Source organism: Talpa occidentalis, unplaced genomic scaffold (assembly GCF_014898055.3).
Source record: "Talpa occidentalis isolate TD23 unplaced genomic scaffold, MPIMG_talOcc4v2.1 talOcc4.17, whole genome shotgun sequence".
NCBI lineage: Eukaryota > Metazoa > Chordata > Mammalia > Eulipotyphla > Talpidae > Talpa > Talpa occidentalis.
Genome location: NW_023601754.1, coordinates 20,758,510 through 20,781,932, shown reverse-complemented (window position 1 = coordinate 20,781,932; position 23,423 = coordinate 20,758,510). Strand labels below are relative to the sequence as shown.

Here is a 23,423-nt window from a genome sequence, read left to right as displayed (position 1 = left end):
CGAACCAGCGCCGCAGAGTCTGTGGGCAGCTTCGCAACCCAGCGCTCAACCGCTGCGCCACCGGAGAGGCTTGGTTCAGATAATTTTTATAATGTTTTCAGTTTTATGTACAATCAGAAAACATCTTTGTGATATGCTGGTTGGTTTCAACATGAAAGTATTAGATGTATTGTTTGCTTTTTTTTTTCAAAGATTTATTTATTTATTTATTTATACAAGCACTGGGTACAGTCAGAAGTGCGGGAGTGTGAAAAAATTCACCAGAGCCAGAGCGGGGAACAGAACAGGCAGACTGACGAAAAACACTGCTGAGGGGAGCAGCGGGCGGCAGGAGAGGTCTGCACGCCATGTGGGACCCTCGCCGGTGGCCGGGGATCAAACTGGTGCTGCTGAGGCTGCAGGCAGCTTTGCAACCCAGAGTTCAACCGCTGCGCCACTGGTGAGGCCCTGTTTTGTTTACTTTTTGTTGAGGAGAATTTGGAGAAATATGGAGCAAAAAAGTTTGATTTATTAAAGTAACTGGTTTCTGTTTGGCTTTAAACAGAAACTGTTTTTACTATAATACTAATGGCGTGTTAGTGAGTGGCTTGTTTGTGATACTTGTTTAGAGCAGTTGCCACATACTTAGAGTTGTAGCTTTTAGTTTTAATCACTGTTGTTATTGCTGCCATCATGAAAGGGAGGAGCTACCATGTTGCTTCATTCTGGCAAAAACTGTAATTTTTTTGTTGAAAATACCTTTATCGAGGGAAGCCTTAAATGAAACTTGCCTGTTAAAAAGAGTACAATTAGGGCCTCTCCGGTGGTGTAGCGGGTTGAGCACCGTGCTGTAAAGCTGTCCGCAGCCTAGGCAGTGCGGGTTCCATCCCAGCCGGCCGGGGAGAATCCCACATGGTGCCTCAGACCTCTCCTGTTGCACCCGCTGCTCCCCTCAGCAGTGTATTTCTGCTCCCTGCTCTGTCTCTGGTGAATCCTCTCACCCTCCCACACCTCTGGCCTGTACCCCAGCTCTTGTATAAAAATAAATTAATTAAAAAAAAAAGAGTACAATTATAGCCAAGTAGCGATATGCATATACTTCTCTGACCTGATTTTAAAAAAATAAAAAGTGGTACTTTCAAACCAATCTACAACATTATGTGAACCACTAGAAATGCTTCCTGTTAAATCAAGAACAAGATAGGATGTCTTACCATTGTTATCGGGCCTTATCTTGGTAATTCTGGCCATTACAGCAGGGCTAGAAAATTGGTTGGTTATAAAGTAAACATTCAAAGACATTAGCTTTTCTACATAAGTCAGAAAATATAGTTTAAAAAAGAAAAAAGATTTCCTTCCATAGCAGTTCAGCCTCCCCAAAATAATTTAAAAGAAAGCCAGAAATGTGAAGGGAGAAAAACCATTACAATGGCTGCCTTATTGAAGAGGTCACTAAATCAACTCACTAATTTGTTGACTAAGGCAATCACATAAAGGCCCCAGTGATTATCTTTTGAGGGGCTAGAGTGACTTGTTAAAATGATTCTAAAATGCATCTAGAGGAATAAGCAGGCAAGAATAGCCAAGAACATTTTGAAAACTAAAGATGAGTTTGGGGGAGGATTGATTTTGTACTATGAACTATTTATAGATTTATACAAGAAATTTAAAGGGTACTCTGAGCCCTGGAATAGACAGAAGTAGCAGTAGATCTGAAAAGAAAGCCTAACCTGATCCAACTACGCATAAGAATTTAATATATTAATTTAAGCCTTTGGGGGCCTCCCCGGTGGCACCACGGTTGAGCGCTGGGTTGCGAAGCTGCCCACAGCCTCTGCGGCGCAGGTTCGATCCCCAGCTGCTCCCCGGCCACCGGAGGAGGGTCCCACATGGCGCTCAGACCCTCTCCTGCCGCCCGCTGCTCCCCTCAGCAGTGTACTTTGGTCCTTCTGCCTCTTCTGCTCCCCGCTCTGGCTCTGGTGAATTCTCTCACCCTCCCGCGCTTCTGACTGTACCCAATGCTTGTATAAAATAAATAAATAAATCTTCAAATCCTTTAAAAAAATAATAATTTAAAGTGTGTAAATCAGGACTTTATTCAAGAAAGAAAATCTATTTTCTTGGTTTAAGCAAAAACCAAAGGCATTCATTTTGTGTCAAGTACCTGGTGTACATGTGCAGTGTGAATCTTCATTCAGTTACTCAAGAGGAGTCTCAAATGTCATGTCTGTCCATGGCTTTGCCCCTTCCTCAGGCTTGGTTCTATTCTGTCCTATTGCTGATGGAGTTCTTTTTTGCAGCTAGAGGAAAAGGAGTTGTGGCTGTTGATACTTCCAGACTTCTATTTTTACACATGGAGGTCAAAGAGGAAAACGACCTTCCTTAGTGTCAGTATATAAAGTCCTAAGGAAGGACACCATGTGGGCTGCTGTGGTCATGTGCCAATTCCTGGACCATGGCCACAGGATGCTGCTCTGACAGAGCCACCCACGCCTGCTCCTATGCAGAAAGTCAGCTGACTCCGCTGTGCAGCTTCTCTAGAGTCACATGGAACAGCAGGGACAGATGTTGTTCCCCAAGACAAGGGGTTTGAATGGTAGTATTACTGGGGCAACAGGGGACAAGTCATCAGATAGACTGGAGTAGTGTGTACTTCAATCTTTGAGAAATAGGGTGCTAATACTTTATTAACTATTTTTTTAAAAAGTTATATCCCTGCTTGTCACCACATACACTTAAATTTAAAATGAATGTGATAATTCAACAGGAAGAAACTTTTTAAATAACTAAAAGAAATATAATCGGGATTTTTTTAATAGAGTTCATTTTTTTAGAGCAGTTGTAGGTTCACAGAGACACTGCCTGTAGTCCACCATATGTGTTACAGTTAGCGACTCTACACTGATACCTCTTTATCACCCAAAGTCCTTAGTCTGCATTGAGGGGCCACTCTCTATGGTATATGTTTTGTGGGTTTGAACAAATGTGTAGTGACATATATCCACTATTATACCATCCAGAATAATTTCACTGCCCTCAGGGTCTCCTGTGATCTGCCTAATCATCCCTCCCTCTTCCAGCGCCCCCAACCACTCATCCTTTTACTGTCTTCCTAGTTTTGCCCTTCCAGAAAATGGTACAGTTAGAATCAAAACATTATGTACCTTTTCAGATTGACCTTTTTTTTTAAAAATATTTAAAAACATCCTTATTTATTTTGACAAGTATGTTCACCATAGTTTTCCCACTACCAAAGCACCCATGGTCCTCCACCATAGTCTGTTGTGCTCTGCCCTCCCCTAACCCCTCCTTCTCTGCTCTCCCCCCCATCTCCCCTACCTCCAGAGTGCCTCACATCTGTAGTCTGCTTTCAAGGGTTGGTCTTGAAGTTGTTTGGTTTCTCTAGGGTCTGCATATGAGTGAAACCATCTAGATTGACTCACTTAGTAGTATGTGTTAAAGATTCTCCTATGTCTTTTCTTCTATGTCTTCCATGCTGGTTTTTTGTTTTTGTTTTTGTTTTTTTTTGCTTTGCATTGAATAATATCATTGTCTGGATGTACCATAAATTATGACAAATAAGTTTTAACAATTATAACTCAAACTACTATAAGCATCTGATTTTTGTGTGGACACCAGTTTAAGCTCATTTGGGTAAATAACAGCTTGATTGCTGGATCATATGATAAGCGTATGTTTAGTTTTGTAAGAAACTGTCAAGCTGTCTTTCAAAGTGGCTTTGCCATTTTGTATTTAACATCCTCATCAGCTTTTTTTTCCTTCCTCATTAGCTTTTGGTACTTTGGATTTTGGCCTTTTCACTGGGTGTGTAGGGACATCTCACTGTTGTTTTAGTTTGTAATTCCCTAATGACACATAATGTTAAGTATTTTTTTTTAAGATTTATTTATTTACCCATACAAGAGCTGGGGTACAGGCCAGAGATGTGGGTGGTGAGAGGATTCACCAGAGACAGAGTGGGATTCAGAACAGGCAGACTGACTGAAATGCACTGCTGAGGGGAGCAGTGGGAGAGACAGGAGAGGTCTGTCCCACCATGTGGATTTCTCCCTGGCCAGCCGGCAATTGAACTCGTGCTGCAGTGGCTGTGGATTGCTTCATAGGTTGTGTCTTAACCCCTGCGCCACCAGGGAGGCCCATCAAGTATCTTTTTGAATGCCTCTTTACTCTTTGTGAATCTTCTTTGGTGATCTATGTTCAGGTCTTTTGCCCATTTTTCATTTTGGTGGTTTTCCTTGTTGAAGTTTAAGAGTTCTTTGAATATTTTGAATAACAATGCTTTGTCAGATTATATGTTTTGTCAATATTTTCTCCCAGTCTGTGACGTATCTTCTCATTCTGTTGATAGTCAGAAATTTTTCTAATCTCAAGGTGAAAAAAAAGGGGAAACTTAAGAGGCAGAGATTGCAGACTGGTGGCCAGATGCGTGGGTCAGACCAGTACAGATGTTGCGTTTTGTTGGTAAGGTTTGCCTTGTTTCATTTACCTTTTCAAAATTGTGTCAGGATTTTAAGATCAGTATTTTTCTTACAAGTGTGGATTTTTGGCTAATTTTGAAAATGGGATGTGTTGGCAATATGGGGCTCACATACCTAGGTGGCAACAATCGGCCAGCATGAAGCAGCAGTTTCCTTTAGAGGGGACACAGGCTTTCCAGGTTATCCCCTTGTTCCCTGCTGCCCAGTACATCTCAACATTGAATCAGGAGCATGTGAGTTGCCCTGTCTTCTTGCAACTATATTCATTTACCTTAGCTGTTTCTTATAGGCAAAGGTTCATAGGTGTAAGTCCATCAAAATGAAAAAACAATATATGCACATTACCAAAACGTAACAAAATGGGAAAGACTATCAGGAGTATTTACTACTGTCTATGGTGAAAAGTTAATAGATATAATATATAAAGAATGCTAATGAGCCAATAGGAAGGAAGACAAGCACATACAAAAAAAATAAGACTATAAAATTTTTTTAAGATTTATTTTATCTGTTTATGCATATAAGAGCTGGGGTGTAGGCCAGAGGTGTGGGGGGTGGGAGCGGGGTAGCAGACTCACCAGAGACAGAGTGGGGAACAGAACAGGCAGACTGACTGAAATACACTGTTGAGGGGTGCAGTGGGTGAGACAGGAGAGGTCTGCTGTGCCATGTGGGTCAGCTCCCTGGCCAGCTTCATAGTGTCGACACTTAACCTCTTGGGTCACCAGGGAGGCCCAGAATATAAAATTTTGAAGATGAATTCCCAGGACTCTAAACTTCATGATGGCAGGGATGTCTTGTTCAGTATAGTACTTTATAGTACTTAGTAAACATTTGTTAGTAACAATTAATGATAGCTAATATTTACTAAGGGTTTAGGTAAATAGTAACTAGATAAACGGTAAACCCTATGCAAAACACTTTCTAAACTCTTGTTAAAAATTCCTGCAGAAAACCTCAAGGTGGAGAGGTAAAAGCACCTATCCAGGTAGCTCCAGTAAGTGGTGATTAGATTCCAGCTCATGCACTTTAAACTAACACATCAGTTCCTTCATATTGAACTAGATTCTTGAAATGAGTTGAAAAATAAAGAATACAAATGTCCACTACTCAAGGAGAAAATTCCTAACCTTATTAGGAATCAGAGAAGAAAAACAAAGCACTCTCTGTTGGTATGGAAGTTAGAGAAGGACCCTCACGGATTTCTGTGGGAGAATATACCAGTGCACTTTTTTGGTGGGGGATATTTTAGGAATATTCTTCAGAAGCATTAACTGCTGATACATTTTCACCAAGGGATTTCATTTCCAAGAATTATTCTAAAGGAAAAATTAGAGATGACTACAGATTTATGCGCAAAGATAGTATTAGATTGTCAGAGTAGTGAAAAACTGGAAGCAACCTAAATATTCAACAGTAAGGGATTGGCAGAATAAATGATGGTGCCCTCTCATACTTGGATATTGTGCGGTCATTAGAAATTCATTTTTAAAGTGTGGACTGGCATGCGTAGGGACCACCACACAGCCACTGCGTGTTTCCACTGACTCTAACATGATCTGTGGAGTAAAGTTGCTTGAGCAGGTGCTTGGTGCGTGTATGTATCTGGCACATATAGTCACCACTGACAGTGTTTGCTGCCGTTAAGGGGGTGGAGATGGTGGTGATTTTTATTTTCTTCTGCATGCTTCTCCAAACAGCTTTAAATCTAAATATTTCTTACAGAATTTATTTTGTTGTTATTCGAAAAAACATAGACCCTCATAAGGTTAATGTGGGTTTTATGTACATTATGTTCTTGGTAGGTGTGTAAATGGACTCTTTGTGAAGCAATTTGTTTTGGTTTTGTTTTCACTTAAGTTTTTAAACTTCTGTGAATAATATCAGCACTTATCCAAAAGATCTGAACAGTACTGGGGAAAAAAAAGTAAATTGTGAAAGCTTTTCTCTAAGTTAGCCTTGTTCCCATTTCTATTATCAAGATAATCACGGTTCGTAGTGAAAATATATAAAATATGTACTGGGCATTTGCCCTGTTCAATACTAATTGTTTCTTGTTTATTAAGCAGATAATCTCTCTTATGTTTTGGATATCTGGATTTTATATGTAGAATCCTCCATGGGCAGTTAGCCTCTTATTGGCCCTGTGCCTCTTCTCACCAGTTCTCTAACAAGGGGGAAGATGTTACAAGGGAAAACATGCCTTTCTACTTAAGATAAACAAACAAATAAGAAATTTAAAAATCAAATTTGGTGTTAGAATTGCATGGGTTTGAAACACATCCATACTTCACTGTCATGTTTAAGAATACAACAAACTCCTGTGGCATGAACTGTTCTTATTGGCATTTGAACTTTTGGAGATAAAGAGAGAGATTTGACCTTGTTTGTTTTTCTCACCCAGCAAATATTAAGGACCTCCCATTTGGGCAATAAATTTATTAACTAAGCTTTTATTTCAGGAGATTTGATCTTACTTGAGGAATGCTATCAACTATTCTTTGGGCTTCCCAACTTTATCCAAATTTGGTTAGATGTACTCAGAATGGTGGTAGCAGGGGTGAGGGGGGTATGGGGGGGGCAGGGTTCAGAATTTTTACTGGAAGGGGAAAGCATCAATAACTAGAATTAGGTAAAGCAACTCTTAAGTAACAATTTCTTTCCTCTTTTCTCTCTTTTCCTTTATCTGTGATCGAAAGTAGTGGCAGGGTTGGGTGGCAAAAGAAAGAGGCTTGGGGGTAGAAGTCAGATGGTTTTCATTATTTTCTTCAAAGTAATAAAGAGAGGAAATCAAATGAAATAACCATGCTTCTGAAAGCATTGGCCTAGTAAAACTATGTTCCTGAACTTGAGACAATACATGATGGCTTTTGAAAGGAATGTTCTAATTTCTAGGAAAGCTGGTGTATACACCTCCTAGAAGAAGAAAAAAGATGACAATTTTGTGACCTAGGACACACCAAGGCGTATTCATTCTCTGCACTTTTACTCACATGTCTTAACATGGGTTTGACATAGCAAACGAAAACATTTCTTAACTATGAATATTAGGGTTTTTTAATTTAAAGATTTATTTATTTATGTATACAAGAACAGGGGTACAGGCCAGAGGTGAAGGGGGTGAGAGGATTCACCAGAGGTAAGAGTGGGGAGAACAGGATGATCTACTGAAACACACTGCTGAATGGAGCAGCGGGCAAGACAGGAGAGGTCTGCCACGCCGTGTGGATTAGCTCCCTGGCCGGGGATCGAACTTTTGCTGCAGTGGCTGGTGGCAGCTGAGACTTCTTCAGAGTGCTGAGACTTAACCCCTTATACCACCAGGGAGACCCTGTGAAATCTAGTTTTAAATGTCTAAAAAGTTTGCAAAAGTACAATATGTGGGCTCTTTTTCCTTTTAAATAATTTTACCTTACCATCCTTATTTTTTCCTCTTGTTTTCTTCCCAATCTTTGGATATATGAGGATTATTTGGGTTGTGCACGTGCTTCTTGTCTATAAAAAGAAGAGGCAGTGAGACCCTTTTCCTTTTCCCTGTGATACTGGTGCTTGCCTGATGCTCAGCTTGCTGAGGCATGGTTTTTTCAGGTGACCTTGCTCTTGCTCTATTTTTATCAACACTCTAGAAAATGAGGCACATTGTGCAGACTGTAAAATAGAGATATAATAGGATATTCTATTCATGAAATACTTCTAAACCTTGGCTTTTAAAAGAATTACATGCTCACTCTGGATGTTTTCTCCTAGCACGCAGACTTATTTCCTTAGTCTGTGTTTGGAGAAGTGGAATTGCCTCTTTAACTCTCATGGACATCTGTAGTTCTTCAGGCTAATTGCCTTTTCTGATTATATCATTTTTCAGCCACGTGTAAGTGTCCATTTCCTTGGGTCCTGCCTGGTATCAAACCTTTTATGACCACATGGACATATGTGTGGATAGATGTACACTTGTGAGCTATAAGTCCCTTCCTTAAAGAAGCAATTCTCTGTGCTGCATCCTGGAGCTGGGGACACAAAGCTGAAGTCAGGAGATTGAGTCTGATTGGGAAGGCCTGCAAGCATGACTGACTGCTAGGCAAAGACCAGGGTGAGGCCATTACTAAAGTAACTGCCACTGGGAATTTTACCGTGGAGGTGATATTTGAGCTCTGAAAGGCTAACTAAGAAGGCATTCAGGTGCAGGGCCTGTCCCTGTAAGGACTGGGTTCTTGAAAGGCATGGTGTGGTCCAGCACAGCTCTGAGTGGCTATACTGGGGAGGGGAGGGACCTGCTGGGAGGTCAATAAGGAAGGTAGTGTGCTGATAAGGATTTTGGAAGTGACACAAATAGGTCTAGGAAGGGGACCCTGTAAATCATATGGAAAACTGCCTGGGGGTGAGTGAGGCTAGGGGCCAGGACACCAGTTTGGAGGCTACTGTGGTGTCATACTGGAGAGATAAAGGACTGGAACTTTAAGGAATGGGATTTGGAGACCTGTTAGTACCAGAGGATGAGGAAGAAGAGTGAACCAGTGAAGACTCTGAAGTCTCCACTTGGGGAAACAATACTACAAGGGGGAAAATACAAGAATGACTAGGTTTTGGGTAAGGTACAGAATTTTGTTTTGGACTTACTGAGATTGAGGTGACATCCTAGGTAGAGAGGGGTGTGTGTGTGTGTGTGTGTGTGTGTGTGAGAGAGAGAGAGAGAGAGAGAGAGAGAGAGAGAGAATTTCTTTGTAAAAATCTAATTCTAGAGTTTCCTGAAGATGTCTTCAGACTCACCCTTGGCCTTGCCCTTACTCATTTCCCTTGGTGCCTACATGCATTTGAGAAAAATCAGAAAATACAAAAAGGCATAAATCCCTGCACCTCAGACCATAATTCCACTCTCTGAAAGAAACTCTTGCCAGCAGTTTTTTGTATTCTTTCAGAAATTTGTCTTGTGTATACACATCCATCTAAGTCTATAAAAGTCCCTAGAAAGGGTGAGTCAAACACCAGCAGAAACTCACTATACTCACTGCATCAGGCATGCAGGAACTTTCCACATGTGCTGGGGTGTGCCTGGATTTGAGGGCCTGCCCTGTCCCACAGACTGTGCGTCACGTCCCTTCTGTGGTTGCTCAGGTTCTTCGGTTGCCAGGTGTGTATGTGACCTTTTGGTCTGCAAGATTAGATTATTGGAGTAAGGAGGCTGTCTCCTTTAAGTGTTAGCTTTTTATGCATATTTTACTTTGTAATAAAGATCTCTTTATAAGAATATACAATGGTGGTTAACATATATGCATCTTTAAAAGATAGACACAGACCTCTCTGCCACCCGCTGCTCCCCTCAGCAATGTGCTTCGGTCCTTCTGCCTGCTCTGCTCCCCGCTCTGGCTCTGGTGAATTCTCTCACCCTCCCGTGCTTCTCACTGTAGCCAGTGCTTGTATAAATAAGTAAACAATAAATAAATTAAAAAAAAGATAGACTATATATATGCATACGTTATTAAAAAGTGAAACATCGGGCCTCCCCGGTGGCGCAGCGGTTGAGCGCTGGGTTGCGAAGCTGCCTGCAGCCTCTGCAGCGCCGGTTCAATCCCCAGCTGCTCCCCGGCCACCAGAGGAGGGTCCCACATGGTGCGCAGACCTCTCCTGCCGCCCGCTGCTCCCCTCAGCAGTGTACCTCGGTCCTTCTGCTTGCTCTGCTCCCCGCTCTGGCTCTGGTGAATTCTCTCACCCTCCCGCGCTTCTGACTGTACCCAGTGCTTGTATAAATAAATAAATAAATAAATACATCTTTAAAAAAAAAAAAAAAAGTGAAACATCTCCCCACCCCATCTTCCCACTCCAGCAATTCACTTTTCAGATTTAATCACTGTAAACAGTAGGTAGGTAGGTCTTGTTCTGTGGGGTGGAGTTAGGGGAAATGCACACATGCATACACATGCACATACATGTACACATGCATACATATTCTTTCATGGGAAAATATAAAGAAGAAGGCAAATGGTCTGTAATCTCTCCAAACAGATAATAATCCCTGTTAGAAAAGCAGACAAACAAATAGACACACTGGTAGTTAAGAAATAAAAGCTATAGTACAAAATAATGTGAGATGAATATTGAAGCCTTCCGAACTCCTGCCACGCCCTGTCCCTAAGGTAATCTCTGTTAACAGTTCTCCTTCCAAAAAACTTGTAATGCAAATAGAAACACACACGTGTCTGTTTATTGCACATAAAGGAATCTTGCTAAACATGTGCTTTTTTCTTTAAACAGAAACTTCTTAGATCTTTATTAGCTTATACAGCTCTACTTCATTCTTTTTATTTATTTAAAAAAAATTTTTTTTTATTTAGAGGCATGTTATTTATTTATTTATTTGTTTGTTTGTTTGTTTATACATGCACGGGGTACAGTCAGAAGCACGGGAGGGTGAGAGAATTCACCAGAGCCAGAGTGGGGAGCAGAGCAGGCAGAAGGACCGAAGTACACTGCTGAGGGGAGCAGCAGGCGGCAGGAGAGATCTGGGCGCCATGTGGGACCCTCCTCAGGTGGCCGGGGAGCAGCCGGGGATCGAACCGGCACCGCAGAGGTCGCGGGCAGCTTCGCAACCCAGCGCTCAACCGCTGCGCCACCGGGGAGGCCCTACTTCATTCTTTTTCATGGGTTATTGGCTGTAATATAAGGGAATATCAATGAGTTCCCCTGTGATTGTTTAATGGGCTCCTGTTGATGGGCATTGGGGCTATTTATAAATTTTTTAGCATTCTAGCTAACACTAGGGTGATTATCCTTGTTCTCTCATGGAAATATTTTCTGGGGGATGAAAAGAAGAGGGTTGTTTTTAAAAATTTTGTTGAAGTATCTTTGACTGCAAAAACTGCACATATTTAATGTATTCAGTTTGGTGAGTTTGGACACACATGAAACCATTACCACAGTGAAGACAATAGACCTCTGATAGCCCCTTGTGCCTCTCTGCCCCCCTTTTGTAGTAAGAACACAACGTGAGATCTACTCTCTTAAATTTCTAGCTGTACAATGACAGCATTGTTAACTCTAAGCATGATGTGATACTGAAGATCTTTAAAACTACGCATTTTGCATAACTGAAGCCTTACATCCATTGAACAATCCCCAGCACCCCCACCTCCCAGCCCTGCTATTCTCTGCTTCTATGAGTGACTGTTTTAGATTCCTATGTGGAATCATGCTCTGTTTGTCCTTCTATAACTGGCTTAAATATTTAACTCAACATAAGGGTTCATCCAGCATAAGGGTTGCAAATAGCAGGCTTTCCTTTTTTAAAACTGAATAATATGTCGTTGTAGGTGTTTTATCACATTTTTTTTATCTAGTCATATGTTGATGAATATCTGGGTTGTTTCCATATCTCAGCTGTTGTGAATAATGAAAGTATAGATAGCTTTTCAAGATCTGTTTTTAATGAAAGGGGGAATTAAATAAATTTATATAAATGTTATTTATCAGTTATTAATATAACCATTTCTGAAGACATTGTGTAATTTATACTTTCACACATATTCTGTGATTGCCTTTTCTATATATCCTTGTCAGAATTGGTTATCTTAAAATAATTTTTTTTTGGTGGGGGGTTATTGACTTATCTTTGACAGTAATTGAATAGAACTTTGTTAATGTCTTCATATAAGTATGCAGTTGGTAAGTAATGAGGACTTCAATTATGAAAACTAAAAAGCTTGCTCTTGATGTGGAGGTGACCTCAGGTGCGTTGCGAGCAGGGCAGGTGTCCATTAGTGAAGCAGCATTAGCTTTTTTTTTTTTTAAGATTTATTTATTTATTTATTTATTTATGCAAGCACTGGGTAGAGTCAGAAGCACGGGAGGGTGAGAGAATTCACCAGAGCCAGAGCGGGGAGCAGAGCAGTCAGAAGGACCGAAGTACACTGCTGAGGGGAGCAGTGGGCGGCAGGAGAGGTCTGCGCGCCATGTGGGACCCTCCTCCGGTGGCCTGGGAGCAGCCAGGGATCGAACCGGCGCTGTAGAGGCTGCAGGCAGCTTCGCAACCCAGCGCTCAACTGCTGCGCCACCGGGGAAGCCCAGCATTAGCTCTTGAGCAGATGCTGGGTGGACTGCAGGGGGCAGTGCTGAGTGGCGGGGCATCCAGGGGGTTATCTGCCTGCCTCAGCCTGGAGGCACCAGGAAGGCTGCTATGTTCCCTCTGATTTTGAGGATGCAGAGCCCCCATTGGACTCGCTTCACCCTCTGGGCAGCCCAGATGAATAGGTGTGAGCGGGTTCTTTCATAACCAGAGAAATCTAATCTTTGAAGGCCATTTCTTTACTCCCTACCCTCTGCCAGTGATGAGCATGATAAAATTCATTTCTGTGGTAGAACTTTCCTCAGAGCAGAAGTAATTCTTTTCATGTCTCTATTTTGACCTATCTGTGATTGTACTGATTTAAATACAGACACTATTTTTTGTTGCTATCTCCTCACATTTCATTTTTGTGTTGTCATTAACTTTAGTATTAATGTAAATTTTATGCTAGTCAATTAATTTTGAATCTCATTCTTTCTAATTTTTTTGGTGGGGGCAGCCTCTCCACTTACTTAATCATACTGCTTTTATATTATATACTTTTCCTTTATTAGCAGGGGCCGGTCAGTGTATTTTCCTGCTCACTTCTCCTTCAATAAAGAAAACGCTTATATCATAATAGAGGGCACTGTATTTTGGTCAGATCAGAGAAGAGTTATATTTTGTAATTTTTTTTTTAAATAGAGGCATGTTTTATTTATTTGTTTGTTTGTGTGTGTGTGTTGTTTATACATGCACTGGGTACAGTCAGAAGTGCGGGAGGGTGAGGGAATTCACCAGAGCCAGAGCGGGGAGCAGAGCAGGCAGAAGGACCGAAGTACACTGCAGAGGGGAGCAGCGGGGGGCAGGAGAGGTCTGAGCGCCATGTGGGACCCTCCTCAGGTAGCCGGGGAGCAGCCGGGGATCGAACCGGCGCTGCAGAGGCTGCGGGAAGCTTCGCAACCCAGCGCTCAACCGCTGCGCCACTGGGGAGACCCTATATTTTGTAATTTAAATAGAGAAGCTGTAAGGTTAGTTATGTGGCCTTCAGCAGTATTTATTAGTTAATCATGCTGAGCTTTGATCCAGATGTGGGAAAAGCTGAAACTTTGTGTACTTGGATGATTTCAGAGACATAAAGTTACATTAATATGTGAAAGCACACTCACAGTTTGCCTAGTTTTTAGCCGTTGTAAGGTCCTCATGCCCCTCAGAAATGTGCCAGGCATGAAGTGGGCACTCCATAAATAGGATTCAGTTCCTTCAGGATTTTTTTAGCACCTACGTATAACACGACACTGGGCCAGTAAAATCATGCAACCCACAGGGGTAGAACCCTCTCGGGATTATTTTAAAACATTTATTTCCTAAATGTACCAAGATTTCTTAATTCTTTTTTTTTAATAATAAATTTTATTTTTATATTCCCCATACAATTGCAACCCCCCCATTCTGACCCCAATCCCTCCCCCCCCCCCCCCCCCCAAAAGTGTCTCTGGTTCATAGTTTTTTGTTGATTTTGATTTTCACTTTCTTATAGTTATTCATTTTCCTGGTCCCTTATGTAAGTTTTCTAGATTCCTGTTATGAGTGAGACCATCCGGTATTTTTCTTTTTCTTTTTGGCTTATTTCACTGAGCATGATCCCTTCCAGTGCCATCCATGTTGCTGCAAATTGCATGTGTTTATCTTTTTTGAATGCTGAGTAATATTCCATGGTGTATATGTACCACATCTTCTTGATCCAGTCATCTATTTTTGGGCATTTGGGCTGTTTCCAAAGCTTAGCTATTGTAAACAGTGCTGCTATAAACATAGGGGTGCAGGTGTTCTTTGGAATTGATGTTTCTGTGTCCTTTGGGTAAATACCTAGGAGTGGAATTGCTGGATCCTATGGAAGCTCTATGTTTAGTAGGTCCAGAAATCTCCACACAGCTCTCCACAGTGGTTGGACCAGTTTGCACTCCCACCAACAATGCAGGAGAGTTCCTTTTTCTCCACAACCTCGCCAACATTTGTTGTTGCTAGTTTTTTTAATATGTGCCATAATTCTTCAAGCATTTTGCACATTGCTAGGTACATGTAGGCGAGATAGGTGGTGGTATCTGTGTTTGATGTGGGTAAGGAGATGACTCTGGCAGATGGGACTTTGTGTGTGTGTGTGTGTGTGTGTGTGTATGTTTTCAATGGCAAAATATATTTACAGAATAGTTTTTGAAAAATATAAGAAGTACAGACACTACGTACACCACTGACGTGGGCTTGCTTATATGTTTTTGTTTAATATTAACAGTTCTCCCTTTTCCTTCTCCTTTTCCTCTTCCAGTGTGGCAAATGTACATCAATAAGAGAAATAGGATAATCTGTGGAACCTTTTTTTTCCTAAATAGGAGGAAGATCCCATGAAACATTATTGCATGTAAGGTGGTCTTGTTTTAAGAGCTTGTCTGCTAAGCCTGTAGCAATTTGCCTCCAAACTAATTAGAACCCTAGAATCCCAGTGATAAATGGGACTTTAGAATCTTCTAGTTTTACTAAGTTCAGAAATCTCTTATTTCCTTTGTTTGCCTCATGCTCATATAGCTAGTTTCTTTCTATTCATAGTGTTGGGGATTAGCCTGCATGGCGACCCCACCCCTTCCCTGCTCTCTTGTTCATCTGACACCTGCCTGTGGTTGGATAGGGTGGAACATCAGGCACCCAAAACCTATTTTAGTTATTTTTTAAGATTTATTTATTTATGCATACAAGAGCTGGAGTACAGGCCAGAGATGTGGGGGGTGAGAGGATTCACCAGAGACAGAGTGGGGAACAGAACAGGCATATCTACTGAAATACAACTGCTAAGGGGAGCACAGGGCAAGGCAAGAGAGATCTGCTTTGCCATGTGGGTCAGCTCCCTGGCAGCTCGGGGATTGAACTTGTGCTGCAGAGACTGTGGATAGCTTCACAATGCTGTGCTTAACCTCTTGCACCACCAGGGAGACCCTCCTCAAAACTATTTTAAATGAGTTTTTCTTTTTACCTATGAAGAAATTGCCTAGAAAAAGAATCATGTTTGATTAACCTTTTTGTTTGAATTTAGGCACTCAGTAATGTTTAGAGAATGAATTCTTACTCAGCTCCTTATGACTTGAAGATTAACTGGAAGTTGGGTTAAATACTTTTTTTGACCTGTGTTTACTTAGAAAACGTGTAGTTGGCCTCCATAGAGGAGCAGATAGTCAGATTTAGGAGCTTTTCCCATTGGTTAAAGAGCAAGTGCTCTGCAGTGTCGTGCTTTATGATAATTCAAACAAGTGTTTCAGTTAGAAAAGAAGAAATGCATTTGTTTAGCTGTTTATTTGTTGTCCTCATCCTTGCCCAAGGCCCTGTATGAAGAGCAGACTTCTTAATGACCAATTGTATTACCTGTTGTCTTCATTAAGCAGAAGGGAATAACTTTAGAGAATGTATTAAAACCTGGCAAACTTTTTTTTTTTTTAGAGGCATGTTTTTTATTTTATTTATTTATTTGTTTGTTTGTTTTGTTTATACATGCACTGGGTACAGTCAGAAGCGCGGGAGGGTGAGAGAATCCACCAGAGCCAGAGCGGGGAGCAGAGCAGGCAGAAGGACCGAAGTACACTGCTGAGGGGAGCAGCGGGCGGCAGGAGAGGTCTGCTGCCATGTGGGACCCTCCTCCGGTGGCCGGGGAGCAGCTGGGGATCGAACCGGCGCTGCAGAGGCCGAGGGCAGCTTCGCAACCCAGCGCTCAACCGCTGCGCCACCGGGGAGGCCCCTGGCAAACTTTTTTTAAAAAATCAGCAGGTAAAGATTTTAAGGTACCAGAAGCATACCCAAGGATGACTGGCAGAGTCCTCTGGGGTTTTAAAATCTGGATTTCCTGCAGTATTACACTGCTGCATATCATTCCTTACCAGAGGTCTAGGTTTTAAAACTAAAGACCTGGAAAGACTCCTGGTTGCCAACTTGAATGTTGTGACCATGGATGCTGAGTTCAGTGCCATCACTTTTCAGAATGAACTTAGCTGCCTTCAGTCAGGGCCTGAGTCTTGAACTTATTGACTCTCCGTCTGAAAACAAAGCATCAGAAGAAGCCAGAACTGTGGATTGCATTTTAAATGTTATCAGAGTTCCATGTAGAGAAAGTTATAGCCAGTAGGACTTGGACTCAGACTTTTTCCTTTCCTAAACTTTCTCAAAACCGTTTGTAGTCTCCTGGTGTTTCCAGCATCCTATGAGTCCTGTAACTTGCTCTTGACCTAAATGGGTCATGCAATTTTGGGCATATGCCTTCAAAGTTCTGTCACCATGTGGCTCCCTTGCCTGATCACCATCCCCCCTCCACCCGCATTCCCCTCTGCCCCTCAGGCTCCCACAGCACTAGGCACCTGTTGCTATTAGCGCTCTTCTCCTGACCTCCTGGCCCATCACAGTTATGCTGGACTGAGAAGACATGAGATTATCCCCCTCCTGCACACCTAGCTACCTGGAGCCAGCTGTCCACCTCATCAGCTTATAGCACAAGTTTGGCAGATTTCCTTTCTTGTCACATTTTCCCCTCCCGAAGGTAGCTCTTCACAATTGCATCGGTTTTGTAAGGAAGGCTGCTTTCATTTTCTTTTGTTTTACTGCATTCACCTCATCAGCCAGCCTAGTTACTTTTTCCTTCCATCTTTATTCAGTGCTGCCTTGCCCCCCTCCCCTCTTCCCCATCTTCAAAGCTTCCTCTCTCCACTCTCCATTGCTGATCAGGCTCTGGGGCCTGCTGTTGTGTGTCTCTGTGTGATGTTTCTGGAGCCCATTCGTTTCCTGACACCATCCTCCAGGGCTTAATCCAGTCCTGCAATTGTAGTAATTTGTGAGCTGTTCTCTCTGCATCCAGTCTTGTCTCTTTGCCAATCCATTGTTTGCAGGGGTGCCATATGAATCTTCTTAAAATGCTGTATTTTTATTTATTTGTTTGTTTTAATAAAATCTTTTTTTTTTAAAGATTTATTTATTTATACAAGAACTGGTGTACAGGCCATATGTGTGGGAGGGTGAGAGGAGGATTCACCAGAGAGAGTGGGGAACAGAACAGGCAGACTGACGATATACACTGCTGAGGGGAGCAGTGGACGAGACAGGAGAGGTCTGCTGTACCATGTGGGTTTCTCCCTGGCTGGCCAGGATTGAACCAGCGCTGCAGAGGCTGCAGACAGCCTCACAATGTGGCGCTCAACCACCTGCGCCACCAAGGAGGCCCAAAATGCTGTATTTTTAAAGTTAGTCCCTAAACACTCTGAGAAACATTTAAATAGGCCCCATTCCCATGGGGAAGTCTGGACTATTTAGCTCATCATTGAAAGCCTGCCTTCCTCTCGAGGGGCTTCTCCCATTCATCTCCCTGCTCAAGGCCTGTGCTGCCTGCTCTGTGCTTCCTGGGTGTGCCTTGCACCTCTAAGTCTTGGAAGGCTTTCCCTCCTTCCGGGAACCTTCTCTGCCAGACAGTATTTTCAGGTCTTTGCTAGTATTCATTGGCTCACTTGTTCATTTGACACTTAGTTCACTAAGCAAACATTATGAAATGCATGCTGTTTTGCTCCTTGGAGGAATAGATTACAGAGGGGTAAGAGGTCAGTCCCCACAGCCAGAAAGCTTCCCCATATCCCATGGATTCCATATCTTCCTGTGCTTGTATCTGCTGGATCAGTAGTGCAAAGGCAGCGGCCTTACACCTTAAATTTTTTGAACAGTCACCACCATCCAGCCAGTGGAGCGCACAGCCGAACAAGGGATGCTGTGAGAGCTGTTAGTACACTTCCATTAAGTAAAAGTTCTTATTATAATTATTTTGATTTTTTTGATTAAATTCTCCATGTTCCCATTTTAGCTTAGCATGAGTTATAATCAGGGTGGAACTCTGAATATAGTCATCTGCTGAGTTACAAGACTTAATTAGACAAGATTATTTAATGAGTGATCTCTCATTACATTGGTCCTGCTCATATTAATTTTTCTGCTTTTCCCCCCTTCAGTCTGCATGAAGAAATCAGTGATTTTTATGAATACATGTCTCCAAGACCAGAGGAGGAGAAAATGAGGATGGAGGTGGTGAACAGGATTGAGAGCGTGATTAAGGAGCTCTGGCCTAGCGCTGACGTGAGTACCTGTGTGGTTGGTCCACAGGTGGAATGTGTGTTTACTCAGTCCTCGTGTGCAGGTGTGGGGACACCTATGGAGTTACAGCCTAACTAAATTTTTTTTTTTTAAATTTTGGGCTTCCTAATTATTTGCATTGAATTGGATGACAGCTTTTTTTTTTTTTTTTTTTTTTTTTTTTACAGTGTGGAATAGCAGTCTCTAAAGACAAACTATATTGAGTCATTAGTATAAAGAGAAAGCAGGCTGCCTTGTAATGATCTGTTACTCAGTGTGATGTATCAAAACCCGATTACTATTCTGTTCCAACCTGTCTATATAAATGTTATGTAATTGTTTATGACTGAATGAAAATGTCAAGCAGGATCTTCTTACGTCACTTGAAGTTCATGTTCTTAGGCTCGTGCAGGCATGAGCTGCTCTCTCCTTTCCTGGAACTGCTGTTTGCTTCTCCTTGTCTTCCATGGTACCCCCCTCACCCCCTCCAACCCAGTGAACAAAACTTTTGCCCAAGATTGCCTCTTATTTGTGGCTTTTAACATGAAGTTAACACTTCACTTTTTAGGGCACTTTGGTGGTTCTGTTGTACAATTCTGTTCATTTTAAGAAGCAACTCATTAGAGTTGTGCTGTATAGCTTTTCTTTAGACTCTGTCATGGGAACCAGGAAATTTTTTTTTCATCCAGTGGCAAAACAGATGCTTCAAATTAGATAGTTTGTAAAGGGAAAAGAGGACACCAGCCTAAATATTTCATATGCTTTACCCTTCGTAGTCTACATCTGGCTCTGAACTGGGGTGAGTTTGCCTCCTGGGAGACATTTGACAGTGTCCCAGATGTTCTGATTATTGTGACTGGGAAGGTGCTCCTGTTCTATATTGACCAGAGGCCAGGGGTGTTGCTAAGTATCCTCCACTGTACAGGACAACCCCTTACAACAAAGAATTATCTGCCTCAAAGGTCTGTGGTGCTGAGGTTGAGAAGCCCTGATGTAAATCATTTCCCCTTCTCCTGGGGTGGAGGATTTATTTCATCTAGGCGTTTTTGCGGATGAAGAACACGTGACTGTGGTTAGGTTCTCAGGTCCATCTCGTGTCAGAGGCTGAGCTTTTCCATTGCTTATCCTCTATATTGCATCTCCTTGCACATAGACACCTGCCCAGCACAGGCTGTGTCCCAGTTCTCTGTCCCAGCGTTATGTTATCATGGCACTGCCTGGTGTTTTCTGTGGAGCTCGCCCGCAGGGCAGTGCTTTGTCCTGCAATTGCCAGTGGTCTGGCCCTAATTTGGTAACCTAGAGAGAAAATTCTTGCTTAGAGAACAGAAAGTAAGGCTTGTGATCATGTCTCTGGATTCTAAGGGACTATTAGTGACCTGAATCTTACTTTTGAACATTTTCTATTTAATTTATATATTTTGGGTTTGAACCTTATTAGTTTAAACTGTATTCCAAATGTCTGCCTAGAAACTCTGGGTCCCTGCTTCACGGTGTCATAAAAAAGTGTAGTACTAGAAAGTACCGGTAGAGGGTGGCAAAAACCAACATTTTCCATAACTTGGTGGCTTTTTTCCTGATATCTTAATAACTTTTTCTGTTTCAGGTCCAGATATTTGGAAGTTTTAAAACTGGCCTGTATTTACCTACTAGGTTAGTACATTTTTGAAGCTTTCAAGATTGTGCACTTTTCATTTTGGCTGTTTAATGTGTAAGAATAGGAACAAAACATAAAAAAAAAATTCACTTACATGTATTTTATTTGAAATACCTTGAGGTAGAAAGTCACTTCAGATCACCTTAAACTGAGGTGATACAGGTATGTGAAAAGGAGCATGTGGCAATGGAATGAATCAGTTAGTTACAGATTTTAACAATTAACTATGGCTTGCAGAGAACTGTTCAGCCCTATACCATAACCCACTGACACAGATGGTAATATTGTGGTAAAACACCAAATTGTGCTATAGAGCTGTGTAGACTCTGGAATGCCAGGTCCCACTTTTTAAAGATCTTGTATACTGGCTGCTGTTCCAGTATCTAGCATCCTGGCCCAGAAATTCAGGGCACATTCTTCCCCAAGGAAGATCTTGGTCTTCTCAGGACCCTGGCTTTATCAGTCTTTCAGATGTGTGGACTTACCACTCACCCTCATTTTTGGGGGTGGAAAGGCTTCCCTGAGGGCTGAATACCTATTCCCTAGGAAGTGGAATGCCTTGGTCTTTATGAAGGGAAAACATTCTATCATGTTTGTGTCTTTGTTTTTGTTTTTATTATGGTAACAACACTTAATATGAAGAGAGCTAATCTCTTACACTTTTAAGTGCACATTGCAGTGTGATTAACTGTAGAAATCCATGTTTTTTGATTTGAACTTGATCCTGTTAGATCCCAATTTGAAATGTCTTGAAGTAAATTCTAGACCAATAAAAGCCATTTTAAAATAATCCATTTTAAATTAATATTATCCCTTACTTAGGTTCTGAGACTTAGCAAAACCCTAAGATTCTACATTTTCTAGAAATTTAAATTAAGTTTAAATATATTATTTGAATATTAATATATTATTCAAATAGTTAAGATTTGAAAAACATAAAAAGTAACTACAGTAATGAAAAGCCTGGAACCCCAGTTCCTGTTCTTGGAGGAACCACTGTTAACAGTTTCTCACGTGTCCTTTCAGAGACATGCTATGCGTGTAAAGGAGAGGGGTGTGCCTGTGTGCTTTTTTTGTGTGTGTATACAAACAGTAGCAAGTTAGAGCCACTGTTCTGCATCTTGCTTGTTTACACTTAATAATTTAAGTCACAGTTAGTCAGTTAGTCTCATTCACATTGGAAAGCCTCACTTTTTTTTTTTTTTAGATTTATTTATTTATTTATAAAGCACTGGGTACAGTCAGAAGCACGGGAGGGTGCGAGAGAGAGAATTCACCAGAGCCAGAGCGGGGAGCAGAGCAGGCAGAAGGACCGAAGTACACTGCTGAGGGGAGCAGCAGGCGGCGGGAGAGGTCTGCGCACCATGCAGGACCCTCCTCCGGTGGCTGGGGAGCAGCCGGGGATCGAACCCGCGCTGCAGAGGCTGTGGGCAGCTTCGCAACCCAGCGCTCAACCGCTGCGCTACCGGGGAGGCCTGGAAAGCCTCACTTTTGTTAGTATCAAAAATATTTATGAGCAAAATACAGTAACTGGTATTTTTGAGCTTTTTTTCCCCTTTAATATCACTCTGTTTCCTGAGACCTGACTTCTGTGAAGTCACTAGAAGGAGGAGCTAAGCTTACCATCCTTCACTTCCCTCTAAAAAAGCAATCACTGGGCCTCCCTGGTGGCGTAAGAGGTTAAGCACTATACTACGAAGCTATCTGCAGCCTCTGCAGCACAAGTTTGATTCCTGGCTGGCCAGGGAGCTACCCACATGGTGCAGCAGACCTCTCCTGTCTCGCCCACTGCTCCACTCAGCAGTGTATTTCAGTCCGTCTGCCTGTTCTGCCCCCCGCTTTGTCTCTGGTGAATCCTCTCACCCCCCACACCTCTGGCCTGTACCCTAGTTATTATATGTGTAAGAAAGTCTTTAAAAAAAATTAATTAAAAAAAAAAAAGCAGTCACTACCACATTTAGTCTTCATGGAGCAGGGTGAGATGTAATTTGAAGGCTTTAAGCATGAATGTAAGTTAAAACAAGTAGTTTCTTGCTTCTTCACCTTCTGTCCATGTGTTCCATATTCAGTGACATTGACCTTGTGGTGTTTGGGAAGTGGGAGAATCTACCCCTCTGGACCCTGGAAGAAGCTCTTCGGAAGCATAAAGTTGCAGATGAGGACTCAGTGAAAGTTTTAGACAAAGCAACTGTAAGTTCTTTAGTATTTTGTCTTAAAATCTCTACTTATTTGTGCATGAAATTTACCAAACTAATTTTGATGGGCACAGTTACATTATGAGTGACATTTTCCTTTTGTTAATGATTATAGTACTTGTGATCACTGTGAAGTTTGTAAGACAGATAAGCTTGTTCAATTATATCATTGAAAAACCTTCGTGGAAGTTCATTGTAGAAGTAAATGCATCTGTTTCAGAGGTTTGGAGTTTTGCATGTTAGATTTTCTTAAAGCAAAACAACTCATGTTATTGCTTATGGAAACTCACTTCTGCACACAAAATTTGCTGGCATGCATTTTCTAATGCATGGTGCAAATAGAACTTTTTTTTTCTTAAAATAAGAATTTCTACTATCTCTTATGTATTGTCCTAACATTTTAAATTTGAGAATAACTCTTACATTTTCCCTCCTTAGTTGTTCTTCAGGGTATTACAAAATGGACCAATTATGCCAGTGGGTTATTATGTGTGACTTAAGAATCTAGCAATTTTCATCAGAAACAGTTTCATAACCCTTATGATTCTGACATTCATAATTCTTGATCTTACGCTGAATTGGAAACTATTCTCTGAAGTATAGATATTTATGTTATCTGATTTCAGATTTCTTACTAATAAAATTACAAAATATGTGAGGTAAAAGCTAAATGTGTAATTAAATAAATTATCTATCAGGCCAAGTTGACTGTGGCATCATGTCTTTCTCAATGTTTTGTGTCCTTGTGAGCAGGTTGAGACCTCAAGGCTAGTCATCTTCTATCTCCTGATGTTATTTAAGTTGTTTAAAGTATTTTAATGGGCCTCCCGGTGGCGCAGCAGTTGAGCGCTGGGCTGCGAAGCTGCCCGCAACCTCTGCAGCACCGTTTTGATCCCCGGCTGCTCCCCGGCCACCAGAGG

The 23,423-nt window shown here is 41.8% G+C and overlaps 1 protein-coding gene across 1 annotated transcript in view; it reads left to right on the top strand.

Annotated features, from left to right (window-relative positions):
• TENT4B (terminal nucleotidyltransferase 4B) overlaps nt 1-23,423 on the top strand; it is a 77,949-nt gene that overhangs the window by 44,709 nt on the left and 9,817 nt on the right. The window contains 3 exon segments of the mRNA XM_037516289.2: nt 18,534-18,657; nt 20,258-20,304; nt 22,378-22,498. Coding sequence (XP_037372186.1) covers nt 18,534-18,657; nt 20,258-20,304; nt 22,378-22,498 — 292 coding nt within the window.